Consider the following 13,535-nt stretch of genomic DNA (forward strand, 5'->3'; position numbering starts at 1 on the left):
TCAGTTTTTTTTAATCTTGTAAACAAAAAAATATGTAAAAATCAGTTGACAAAAAGTTGAAAAAACAGCATGTCTTTGTATCCTTCCTCTCTAGTTGCAGTCTTTTAAGCATAATGTAAGCTTGAACATATGATTATAGTGACTAATTTGGTACAAAAAAGAAAGCCTCCAAAAGATATTGGACGTGTTTTTCTCTCAGAAATCACTTCTCTACTTTTCATGAATATACAATGGTATGTTGTTATCGTTGTTGCTTGTATATTTGAAAGTTGTTTTGATTTCAAACCATGAAACAAGTACAAGGTCTTAGACAAGTGTCGTTAATTGATAGGTACCCTCTATCAATCCTTTCTTGGTCATGTGTCAATGTCACTTTTGTTAAAAGGATAGGTATGATCTCAATATCAAACTTACTCATTTTTGTCAAACTTAAATATCTCGGTTTTTTACTAAGGATGATAAGTATTTTCTCGAAATTAATAGTCTATAATAATACATATTTTGAAGGAGACGAATAAATGTGTCGATCTTCTGGTAAATAAGAGTCACAAACTTGAAAGTTGCAATTGAGGAAATGCATGTAAGATTTAGTTTATGTACCAAAAAAACTGAGTGTTGTTATAATTAGTGTTATAAAGTAAAGTGGATTGCATTTCCAAACAAAAAATGATTGTTCTTTTGAAAAAAATAAAAAAGTTGAAAAGATGAGCTTAATGGAAAGTTTCATTAGGCTAAAAAATTGAATCATCATTGTAGCTCCATTTTCTTTGTTTTTTCTGGGCCTAGTGGGAAATTTCTTTATTTTGGTTTTGGTACGAATTCATTGCAAAGATATGAAAGTGATCTCAATTCCCACATTTGTCTCTATTTTTATTAACATTAACACATCAAAGCCAACTAAGTCCCTAGTGGACTACACTATGATTTCATTTGCTTTAATAGTATCTCTATCTTCACAGAATAGGAATATGATTTGCGTATGTACCACCCTTCTCGTACCTTAATTATTAAGTTATATTGAATATACTGTTATATTTAATAAAAGAAGAAGAACTCTCGTTCATCATTGCATCAAATTGAAACTTAGAAAGTGTTTCGAGTGTAAGTTTGGACATATTTAATACAGATTCTATTTGTTAGGAAACACTTTATTTCCTTTTTTATATGAGATTTTTCCACGTAAATTAGGATTTAGTCGGTCTCACCGGAATAACCCAAAAAAAGTATATATAAATCCAAATTACAATAAAAAAAAAATTATTCCTTAGTTTTTCTAATCTCAAAATATCCTTTTTCTAAAATCCTATTATAGTGACTATTCTTGTTATTTTGCACTATTTTCATTGTGACCCCCCCCCCCGCCCCCCGCCACTCCCCACCTTTTCCCACTCAGCCACCAAGATATTTTTCTGTCAAATTTCTGACTCTAAACGTCCATGGCATCACCTACCACCAGTAAGTACTTTTTTTTTTTTTTATTCAGTAGTTATTTTTTTCTCTTATTTTGTGCAAAATTTGATTCTCATTCATATATATATTTTTGTGGGTGTTTAGAAAAAATTGATCTTGAAAACAAATTGGATTAGTGAATTGAGTTTCAATTGATTCTTGGTATATAACAATGTAAAGACATTGTTTTTATGATTGATATGCATATTGAATGCTGAAATCTATGTATTTATTTAGTTAAATAAGGGTAGCCCGATGCACTAAAGCTCTGCTATGCACGGGGTTCGAGGAAGTGTTGGACCACAAGGGTCTATGTATTTGTGTTAGAGGATGTTTCCCCTGCTTGAATTCCGTATCCTCCTGGTCACATGACAACAACTTTACTAGTTACTGCAAGGCTCCCTTAATATGTGTTTATTTAGTTGAAAGGGAAATAAAGTTGAGAACCTTAGATGTTGATTTGTTCCTGGTCTAGGGAAGTGCCTGACCACAAAGGTCTATGCATTTCTGCCAAATGTTGTTTCCACGGCTTGAACTCCGTGTCCTCCTGACCACGTGGCAGCAACTTTACTAGTTACTACAAGGCTCCGCTTAATCTGTGTTTATTTAGTTGCCACAAGGGTCTACGCATTTCTGCTAGATGTTGTTTCCACGGCTTGAACTCCGTGTCCTCCTGGTCATATGGTGCAACTTTAATCTGTGTTTATTTAGTTGAAAGGGAAATAAAGTTGAGAACTTTAGATGTTAATTTGTTCCTGGTCCAGGGAAGTGCCGGACCACAAGGGTCTATGTATTTTCGCCAGATGTGTTTCCACGGCTTGAACACTGTGTCCTCCTAGTCATCTGACAGCAACTTTACCAGTTACTACCAGGCTCCCTTAATCTGTGTTTATTGAATTGAAAGGGAAATAAAGTTGAGAACTTTAGATGTTGATTTGTTCCTGGTCCAGGGAAGTGCCAGACCACAAGGGTCTATGCATTTCTGCTAGAGGTTATTTCCACGGTTTGAACTTCGTGTCCTCCTGGTTACATGGCAACAATTTTACTAGTTACTACAAGACTCCTCTTAATCTGTGTTTATTTAGTTGAAAAGGAAAATAGAGTTGAGAACTTTAGATGTTGATTTGTTCCTGGTCTAGGGAAGTGCCGGATCACAAGGGTCTATGCATTTCTGCCAGAGGCTATTTCCACAGCTTGAACTCCGTGTTCTCCTGACCACGTGGCAGCAACTTTACCAGTTACTGCAAGGCTCCCCTTAAAACTGTGTTTGTTTAGTTGAAAGGGAGATAAAGTTGAGAACTTTAGATGTTGATTTGTTCCTGAAGTGCCAGACCACAAGGGTCTATGCATTTCTGCTAGATGTTGTTTCCATGACTTGAACTCCGTGTCCTCCTGTTCATATGACAATAACTTTACTAGTTACTACAAGGCTCCTGTTAATACGTGTTTATTTAGTTGAAAGGGAAAAAAAGTTGAGAACTTTAGATGTTGATTTGTTCCTTTCATTGCCCAACAACTGTTTCTCTTTACTTAGAAACTAGTCTTGATGTATAGAATTGAGGTTAATGTTCCAAATATTTATGGAAAGCTAAAGTTGATCCCTTTGTTATAAATGCTACACTAAAATTACTTCATTCGTCCCGATTTATGTGACTAACTACTAGGTAGTCCGGTGCATGAAGTATCCCAAGTTCAGTCACATCCCAAGGGGGTGCATACAAGCAGCCTGCTTTGTAGTTAATTCCATGACTCGAACTCATGACCAATAGGTCCGTCCGTCAGACGGAGATAGTTATGTCATTGCTCTAAGGATTCCCTTCGTGTGACTTGCTACTGCAACAACAACAATATACCTAGTGTAATCCGACAAGTGGGGTCTGGGAAGGTAGAATATATGCACACCTTACCCTACTGCGTGGACTTTGGAGGTAGAGAGACTGTTTCCGAAAGACCCTTGGCTCAAGTGCATAAAGTCAAAATAGTTTCGAACAAAGAAATACAGATGTGACTTGCTACTGATTAGAAAAAAAGACTATGATATGTTCAAAAGAAAGAAGTCTATTGTTAAAAGTAAGGTTTGATATTAGGTGTAATCTTCATTTCTGGAAAGATGGAGGAATCTATCTCTGAAACGAAACACAGATAAAATTTCTAGATGAGTACTCGTGCTTTAACCACTCTTGTTAACGAAACGCGGTTGATCTGTCTTTTTTTTTTCTTTTCTTAGTTTGTTTCCAATTAAGATTAGTATCCGTCTGCATAACAAATCTTGTCTTTGCTTAACAATTATTACAAAGTTGCAAATCGACAAACTTTTTAGCTAATTTTTAGATTTATGAGTAAACATCTCCTACACATTTTTGAACATGCAAGTTTTTTAAGAGTAAATTTTGTACCTGGAGCCATATATACATTAGCTTATTTATACAACGAGTATTTAATAGAAAACTTAAGAATTAAGTTTATTAGAAACTGTTCTATAGAGTTGATTTGAACTTCATGAGGCTCCAAATTACTGCAAGACTGCAAAATTCTCTGCATCCTGCAATGCTAGTTAGATGTCTATTATGATTGATTGGAAGTTAAAAATTGGATACGAACTGTGGTATAGTTACTTTATTCAAATGTAAATCGTTGCTAAAACAAAACAAAACAAAAGATCATGTTAAGAAGTTGTGGAGGACACAGATTAGGGTGGAAGGTTAGTAGGTAGTAGAGCGTTGTCTAGCGTAGCTTCCTTACTAGTACTCGTAGTATTACTCAGGGAGTTTCTTTTCCTTTGATGTTTGTTATTATCTGTTATTTCTTGCACTTTGATTATCGTATTACTTTGTTGTACTTACGTTCTTTTTTCAGTATGCTTTGACATGATCTCTATTAGTATTTTGACATGAAATTTTTACTCCGGTTGACTCTTTTTTCTAGAGCCAAGGGTCAAAAACAGCCTCTCTACCTCTCAGGGTAGGGGTAAGGTCCGCGTACACTCTACACTCTCCAGACCCACACGTGGGATTACAGTGGATATGTTCTTGTTGTTGCAGTATGTTAGATCAAATTTCGTATAAATAATTGATTGAAATGGGCTGCGTCAATGACAGGTCACATGGATATACCAAAAGGAGACAAGCTTGTGCTAAGGGGTTTAAAGTTCCATGGATATCACGGGGTGAAGCCCGAAGAAACGAAGCTGGGGCAGAAGTTCTTGGTGGATGTTGATGCTTGGATGGATCTTCGACCAGCTGGTAAATCCGACTGCTTGTCAGATACGCTGAGTTACACCGATATATACAGGTGAGTGCCTGAGAGGTCGTTCAATTGTGCTTCATTTTCTACTTTCTGAAGGTTAAGATGGAACATCGAAAGTTCTTAGCGAATAAGTTTTGTGAAATAAACCTGTACAATTAACTATTAAAGCGCTATCGCTCACTAGACTGATTGAAACTTCTCTCACAATATGGTGATTCAACAGTTTCCCCGTGTGTGAAGTGAAATAAACAAGTATGTGAAACCTCATTAATAGATTATAAATAATCGTAGAAGTGTTTTATCATTTTACAATACACATCCACATGCGGTTTTGGGAAGTTGTTCTTGTTCTGAAAATCGACTGGCCTGATGTTTGCTGAGCAATTCTCTGTTGCTCCATAGTTTCTTGTCTTTCGATTCCTATTACTATCCGGTGATTCCTTGCACCTCGATTATCATATTATTTTGTTGTAGTTTCTGTTTTGTTACTATCTGCTGTTTTGCTGTTATATGTTGTTTTTTGTACTTCAGTTCTTTTTCTGCACTGGTTTGGACTCTTTTTCCTTGAGCTGAGGGTCTATAGGATCAACCTCTCTACTTCTGAGGTAGGGGTAAGGTATATGTACACTCTATCCTCGTAGACTCCACTTTGTGGGACTACACTGTTTATGATCGTTATGTTTATTTCGGTTTGAGATTGCTTTGATAGATATCATTTTCATCTGAGAATTGGCAGAATAGTGAAAGAGATTGTAGAAGGTCCACCTAGAAAACTTCTAGAGAATGTCGCGGAGCTCATAGCATCTACAACGCTGAACAAGTACCCGCAGGTATCTGCTGTTCGCGTTCAAGTTGGAAAGCCGCATGTGGCTGTTCAAGGACCTGTTGACTACTTGGGCGTCGAGATAATCAGACACAGAGATCTTTGATGTTCAAATCCATGTCTTATTGCTCTTTTGTAATTTGAAGTCCTGTTGTTAAACAACACAGTTTTTCATCCTTTCCATCTGCATTTGCTATTGTTTTTCGTATAAAAACTCTTCGAATTCGTGCTCCATGAATATGTTACTTCATCACATGAACACGGGAAATTTGGCTATTAAGCCTCTTCAAGTTTCTAATTAGCAAAATGGCCTACTTCTATTTTCTCATCTGTCGAATTGATAATCGATCTGTCCATATATAGGTCGGATCGATAATTGATCTGTCGGATTGATAATCCATCTGTCTATATATCGATCGGATATATAATAGATATGTCTAAAAAATGGGTCATTTCTCTAAAAAATAAACAAACTTGTAGTCTATTTAATTAAAAAGAAGATTTGAAAAGGCCATTTAACAAAAGATCTCGTTCGAGGTGTGGAAGCAGTCACTAATGTTTTGCATCAGCATAGATTGTCTACGTGAAGGTGACTTTTGTGTAAATGAATATTTTAGTTGAATAACCGATGTTTGAAGATGATTTACCCCTTTATAGTGATAGACTAATGTGGTAGATAGTAGCATGTGTGGATTATATGGTAGTCTGTGGGGGAAGTGTTTGACTCAGATTTTTATTTATATAGAGTAAGATGTGTATTTTTAGATCTTTGAATATTGTGTATCAAGTTTCTATCTTTTGTAATCTTGTTATCATTGTGTTGTTGAAACTAAAAAGTCTAGTGAAGCCGTGTGGGGCTCTTTCGATTCACTAGCATAGTTGCCTTGTCATTCATCTCATTTTATTGTTCAAAACACAAAAATCAAAGTCTAGTAAAGCCGTGTGAGGTCTATTTCGATTCACTAGCAACTTGTTGTTCATCAAGTTGTTCTTATGTTGGTTGGAACTGGGGTTTAGAGGCATAATGTCAAGAAAAGTGGTAAGGGCAATTTATTGAATATATGTATAGCCGAATCTTTTTGCATGAGATTGAGTTGGTAATTAAGTGATACGTCCTTGTGTGTTAGTTTAGTAGAAGGTAGAGAAGGAGTTATTAGCAAGGTGAATTATTGTTTGCTTGAAATATGAAAATGGCTATATTAGCCAGTAAGTTATAATTATAAACTCATGGTTGTTTGTGGAATTTGAAGGTAGTCTAAATGTACGCTTGGGTACGTAAGTGTGATGTGAGAAAGCCATATAAGTAGATAAGATTGTATGGGATTATAATAAAAGATTATGGTTAACCATATCTATTATGTGACTTTACCTCCCCTTGACCTTTTTTTCATTGATAGTTGTAAACTAGTACTACTTATGACAAGGTATGTAGTAGATTTTTGAGGCATTTGGGTAGAATGTCCCAATTAGATGGACTAGTATATTATGTTGCTTTCTTCAGTGGCGGTAGATGATTGATGCTAGACTATAGGCTTGAATTTAAATGTAGAATGTGGATGTAAGAATAATGGCTTAAGATTAATGATGAATGTTTTGTGAGAATTGTGTGTAAGGTTGAGTTGTAAATCATGTTTAGCACTAGACATTAAGTTTGAACAGTTGATGTCCATGAAGGTGGATGTGATAATTTCTTGGTTAATGATACTAGTTATATAGAAGTGATCTAATAGGCTTGAACGGTGTATGGAATGGTTTAAGTTTATTTTATTCGTAATGAAGTATGATGTTGTATGTATGATGTAGAAGTATGCCCAAGGTGATACAGAGTTGAGGCATTTTCTAAGACTATTACTTGTTGCGTGTGGCTAATAGTACCGTTGAGTTGCTAGGTGGAGAAAGACTAGTAGATGGTATATGGTGTTCTAAATAACCAAGTTAAGGAGTTTTGATTGATAGTGTAGAGCCTTTTGATAAGATCTTAATCCTCATAGTAGAGATATATAAGTTTGGAGTCGCGATATTGGTAGGCTATGACGGAAGTAAAATGGTTCATCGGAGACTTGGTGACATCTATGTTAAGTGTTAGAATCTAAGTTTGGGTTTTTGAAGATTGAGGTAATAGAAATAAGAGTTGAAGCGCTAGAGGGTGTACACTTTAACTATAGGGATACTCATGAAGACCCGAAGTTAGTAAGTGTGCAAGTATTATATGATGACTATTGGGGGCTATGGAAAGATAGAGTGTATCTCAAAAGGTAGCATTAGCAATGGGTTTTCCACTTCCAGGTGTAGTCATTCAGGTTAAGTTCTATTAATTATGTGTATTGTAGTATTCTAGATCCCTGAGTACAATGAGTGTAATTCAATTTAGAGTTTAGTAAGGATCTCTCAAACTTAAGATGATGGCTTAAGGCTAAGGGGGAGACGATAGAACAAGTAGCCAAGTCACGCTCTTAGATTCTAGCAGAAATGCCTGTATGATATAGAACACCAGAAGGTGAGAGTGAGAACCCATTCCTATCTTATTATTTTTCAGTTATCCCAATGCCTACTCATGCCTTACGTTTTAGTTCCATGATCATAGTTTATGTTCATGCATATGATAGAAAATCATGTGCTCTTCCAGTTCCTAAATGAGGAATTCTAGTTCATTCAGAAGTTGAAATCACATTCCATAAGTTATGAACTCTAAATTGAGGTCATGCAGCTCATGGCACATGTATTCACGCCTTATAATGTGCTCAGTTTCCACAACTCATGCTACACGCCAAATGATTGGCTAGATTCAGCTTATAGCCAGGTATGCCCTCGATTCAGATCACTTTGATGAATCCCTGATGTTGATTTGCTATTCCTTAGGCATCAGTTAAGTGTTAAGTCTCGTATAATATCCTTCCATGCTTTAAGGTCTTATGTTCTAACCTTTTAGTGACTCCTCCTTATGTAATGATAATGGTGGTGAGTAAATGTTTCTTGTTGATGAAAGATTATTGCATGCTTGTTTTAAATAAGGCCATAAGTGTGAAGTAAGATTTGGGGCCAAGTCATTGATATGTGTGATGGTTAGTGGAAATTTGTGTGTGTATGTTCTTAGGTTAGCGCATGGGAGCTATATTGATAATGGTTTAGGGAATACGTGAAGTATGTCTTTATGGGTGTTTGCCTTAAAGTTCACATGTGGTTGTAAAGATATGCTTGAATGTCTGCTTCATCTGCAAAAAGCCTAGCCACTATTATAGAAATTGTCCTCAGGCCAAAAAGTTGAAGGACTCTATCTACCTCTTTGAAGAAATAGTTGATCACGCAAGAATCTATCTCAGCAAAGAGGAGGACCTTGAATCACTCTTCTTACTGGAAGAAGAATCGATATAGGACATCGTCTTCCCTATAGACATATACGAAGATTCAAGCGACATCTATATTGATGATCTCTACCTGATATCCAGTACTAAAGAAGACAACCAAAAACTGGCAAGTCAAATCCTCATGTTCAATATAGAAGGAATTCTATCTTCCAATATAACAGACTGCCCTCCAGATCTATTCAACCAATATGTGGATCCCTTCGATCCATCTATCCTCCAAGAAAGAGCAACCATCTACGAGCTTCAAGACTTCAGAAAGTATGGCGGATCCATCCAGAATCCGTTCAGAGTGCACCCGAAATATCTTTTCTGCCATTGGTACTCAACTAGTATTAGTTTCGTCCTCAATATACTGAATTGCTGATTTACCCAAGAAAAGTACTATAGTTCTTTCTTTGCTTTTTTTTTTTTATGTTACGTTTGCTTCATTGTCGAAAAGTGGTTTGATATTGGTTCATATGCAAGATCTGATTTAGGTTGTTATTTTTTGCAGGCCAGAAAAGCACTTAGAGCTCTTAAAGGACTCGTGAAATTTCAGGCTCTGGTAAGAGGTTTCCTAGTTCGAAAAAGAGCTGCTGCAACTCTTCACAGCATACAGGCACTCTCTGTTGTTCGTTCTTAAAGAGCTCATCGTTCAATGACTAATAACACTAGACACCAACCCGAGATGCGAGCTAGGAGGTCCCATAGTGTGTGTTTGCAGACAGTGTCAGCTGTGGTAACTGAGAAGTCCTCCCTAGTGAATTCAGATGCTCAGCCATCTAGCAGCAGGGGTGATGCACATCACCAGCAAAACAATCAGAAACCAGATGTAAGTTGATGCAGTTATTTTGCTAGCTGCCTGTCATGCTTAGTCTTGTTGATTAATTTTGCTCTCTCTTTGTTTTGTTTTTGTTTTAGGAAATTAAATAATAAGAGTTTAAATGTGAAGTGCAAAATGCACTGGACATAGAGAAACTTCAGTCTGATCTAGCCGCAGCAGTTAGAGGTAATGACATTCTCAAATGTGAAGTGCAAAATGCGCTGGGCACTCTTTCTTGTGCCAAATACAAGTTGAAAGATCTCGAGCTTCAGGTAAGAAGGCAATATTAAGATCTCACTGCAACAGAATCATTTTTATTTTCAACTTTGGATGTCTCGTCCTCACATATGATAGCCTGTTCGCATGTTACTTTCTATGCATTAGCTTTCTACTTCTCTTTGATTTTTAGGTTCGTTTTTGTTCTATCTGAAGTTTGCGGTTATCTTTATGGACTTGTATACATGAGTTGCTGGCATGTCGTAGTCTTTTGCGACATGGCAATCGCATGTCTGATTGCCTTAATTAATGTCTAGTCACTTGTACCAACTAAGAACATGATAAGTTTTGTGATATCCTCAAACCCATTGATCTGATTGTGCTCTGATGTGGTAAAGTTACCTGAAGGTGTTTCAATAAGTTTGCTCGTTCATCTGACTTAGTTCTTGGACAATTTCACGAGTTATCTACTGTGAATTCATGATTTTATTGAACTTCTAGGCTATGAGTTTGTTTTGAATTGCTGGTGAAATGTTTTTGTGATCATTCTTTCTTCTTTTTTATGGTTTATGGTTGATTCTGGCAGGTGCTAAAAAAGGATGAAAATATCAACCAGCTCACAAATGATTTGCAGGAATGCACGAAGGAACTGGGCATTTGTGGGAGGAAGTTAAGAGCTACAGTGAGATGAAGTGAGATGAACATGCTGTTGAATTATGAGATCAACATGTTGAAACAGAAGGTAGATACCCCGACGAAGACATTCTTATGAAAGAGGGTCAAATCAAAATCTTGAAAGACTCGATAGGAAAACCTTTCGACCTTCTTGCAAGTCATGATTCTCTGCTAGAGAATTTCTGTTGGAGTGATGGATGATAAATGGCCAAACTACAACATATTTTGTTCATTGACTAGTGTTCATACTTCTCATATACTTACTGGTTTTACTCTTATTCTTTCCCCCTTTGATATTAATAGAAAGTTTGCTTCTTTCTTTTGCAACCTTTTTGAATCTCCAATTGTAAATATTTCTTTTACTTGGTGGTGATCAAGACAATGAACTTGTTTTGCTTCATTTGGTTTTGTAAGTATTGGCTGTTTTTTGTCTTATGAAGTATTTAGTGAAGATTGGTGCTACCATATTCTACTCGTCTCTGAGGAGGTATGGCTTGCATACATTTTGCCCTCCCCAAACTCCCCTTTGTAGGAATACTAGAAGTGCAAGGCCCGTGTTAGCATGAGCCCAAAATAGTAGAACATGTGGATTGCATTTTTTAAGTTTTAGGATTTATTTTGGAGTAGAATTGTAATTTTTAAGCTTTAGGATTTATCTTGGAGTAAAAAGTTTGAGCAGTAGAATATTTTCATTATTATGATTAAGCTGAGGGGATCACAATTGAAACCTTTTTTTAACCTTCTTATTGAATTTTGCGATCAGAAATATAAAAAAAGAAGAGGTGTAAATCGGATGAAATAGCTTAAATCAAATATTCAGCAAATAATTGATTTTGCATATCGTAAAGATTAAGAATCATATAAATTTACCCGATAAAGAGAATACACAGCTTAGATTCGCTATTATTTTATTTAATTATTATTTTTAACACAAGAAAAGAGTGTTGTTTTTTAATAGAGAAGGAAGAATTGAGATTTTCTTTTCTTTATTTTATTTTTTAAAACAGAGAAATGTTAATTAATATTGAGGAGCTGTAAAAAGCTTAGAAAGATGGCTACATATATTTGATAGAAAATTTGCAAATGTTAAGAAAGTGCAAAGTGTTTGGTAGCAAATTTGTGATAGATATACACATTTTTTGTACCTAAATTTATTTTATTTATATTTAAATTAGTTTGTAAAAATCTTTTGCAAATAATCTTTATACTTTTTTTCTTTAATTTCTTTAAAATATAGTAATAAAATTTACTTATGTTTTATTCTTCTCACACTTTACTACATACATTTTATCCTCTTTAAATCTCATTATACCATTTTACCCACTTTAAACATCACTGTACATTAAAATCACGATTGAAGCAGCTGAAGCAGAAATCAGTCAATTTTTTTTTTTTGTTAATTATTGTTATTTACAGTACTTTTTATTTCATTTTCAAATAATATATGTTGCTTTATATCTTCTTCTGTCCCGTCCCAATTTACGTGGCACTAATATAATTTTGATAGTCAATCAAATATTTTATATTGACATATCGTTTTGTTATTCTTTGTTTTTCTAATACATAAATGACTTATAATAAGGAGTGATATAGTAAAATCATCGTTCGAAAGACGAAAATTTAATTTAAAACATTAAGAGTTAATTTCGCATTTTATGTCTATTTTATTTTTCATTAAATATTATTTATTTTCTTAATACCTAGATGACTCATAATAATTAATTAAGAGCGATTGATTATGTTATTACTATAGAAATTAATATAATTTTATCATATCCAATAGTAATCATCGATAATTCACCGAAATAGTATATTAATTAAATACGGGATGTTATATTTGCATATGCAAAATATGATATTATTAAACATTATTGGATAGTGCATCACATTTATCTTTCACAATAATAAAGTTTTACTATATATTTTTCTTTATTCCATTTTAACTTGATACATATTGACCCAACACAAATTCTAAGAAAATATTCATTAGAAATTTATTTTATTAAATTAAATTTATTAATTTTGTACTTTAAAAATTTAAAGTTAAGTTTAAATATTAGTATTTCTATATAAGAAAAAAATAATTTTAAAATTTAAATTTAGTAAAATAAACAAATAAATAAAAAGATTAATTTTCTATATAAAAGTCAATTAAAATAATAAAATTGATTTACTTTAAATATTTAGTTGCAATTAATTAAGATAATTTTTTATTTTTTCATGATTTATGCTACACCGATAAAATTTTGAGAGTTGAATAGAACTTTTATCTATTTTAAAAAAAAAAATTTTAACTTGTTAATTATTGTGATTTATAATAATTTTTACGTAATTATCAAATAATATATTTACTCCTTGTGTCCCAATTTATGTGGCTTCGATACAATTTTGAGAGTCAACTAAATATTTTTTATATCTTTTAAATATTTTAAGTTGTTAATTATTATGATTTGCAGTACTTTTTTTTTTCTCAATTTATGTGGCATTGCTAAAACTAGTTAAACCGCACGTGCGAGTGTCTCACATGTGTAACTTTTGATTACTTAAAATTAAATGATTTGTCTATTACAAAATTTTCTAATGAAGTACAAAAAGTTCAAATCACTTTTCTAAAATCCTTGACACTTTAATGTAATAATGTAAACATAAACATACATTTTAGTGTAAGTACATATATATTTTAGCAACAGAAGTTTTAAGTAGTTGATGGATCATCACTTTTGCGCCTGCGATGTAGTACCTCTTTCCTTGTTGCCAGAGCCTAAGAAATACGCAATAATTTGAACAATATTTATGCTATGATTATTTTTTCCTATATTTAATTTTTTTTCTTATTTTTAAAGTCAAATCTTTATAAAATCTTTGATTGCAATTTTATTAGGTACTTAAAACTAATAAAAATTTGACACTTTTTAAATTTTTTATTCTAACATTTTTATATTTATTTTTAGATTTTTCA

General features: G+C 33.8%; 1 protein-coding gene and 1 long non-coding RNA gene across 2 annotated transcripts; both read left to right on the forward strand.

Annotated features, from left to right (window-relative positions):
* Positions 1-1,078: 1,078 nt before the first annotated feature.
* LOC107869989 (dihydroneopterin aldolase 2) lies at positions 1,079-5,808 on the forward strand. Its single transcript, XM_016716360.2, has 3 exons — positions 1,079-1,455; positions 4,548-4,740; positions 5,432-5,808. The coding sequence occupies exons 1-3, from the start codon at positions 1,437-1,439 to the stop codon at positions 5,622-5,624; spliced, it is 405 nt and encodes a 134-aa protein (XP_016571846.1). The 5' UTR covers positions 1,079-1,436; the 3' UTR covers positions 5,625-5,808.
* A 1,570-nt stretch (positions 5,809-7,378) lies between these two features.
* On the forward strand, positions 7,379-11,095 carry LOC107876939. The gene is made up of 4 exons (XR_007055362.1): positions 7,379-9,201; positions 9,377-9,694; positions 9,784-9,957; positions 10,488-11,095. It is a non-coding gene; the product is annotated as an uncharacterized LOC107876939 (long non-coding RNA).
* Positions 11,096-13,535: the final 2,440 nt, after the last annotated feature.

This window comes from Capsicum annuum, chromosome 5 (assembly GCF_002878395.1).
Source record: "Capsicum annuum cultivar UCD-10X-F1 chromosome 5, UCD10Xv1.1, whole genome shotgun sequence".
Classification (NCBI taxonomy): Eukaryota; Viridiplantae; Streptophyta; class Magnoliopsida; order Solanales; family Solanaceae; genus Capsicum; species Capsicum annuum.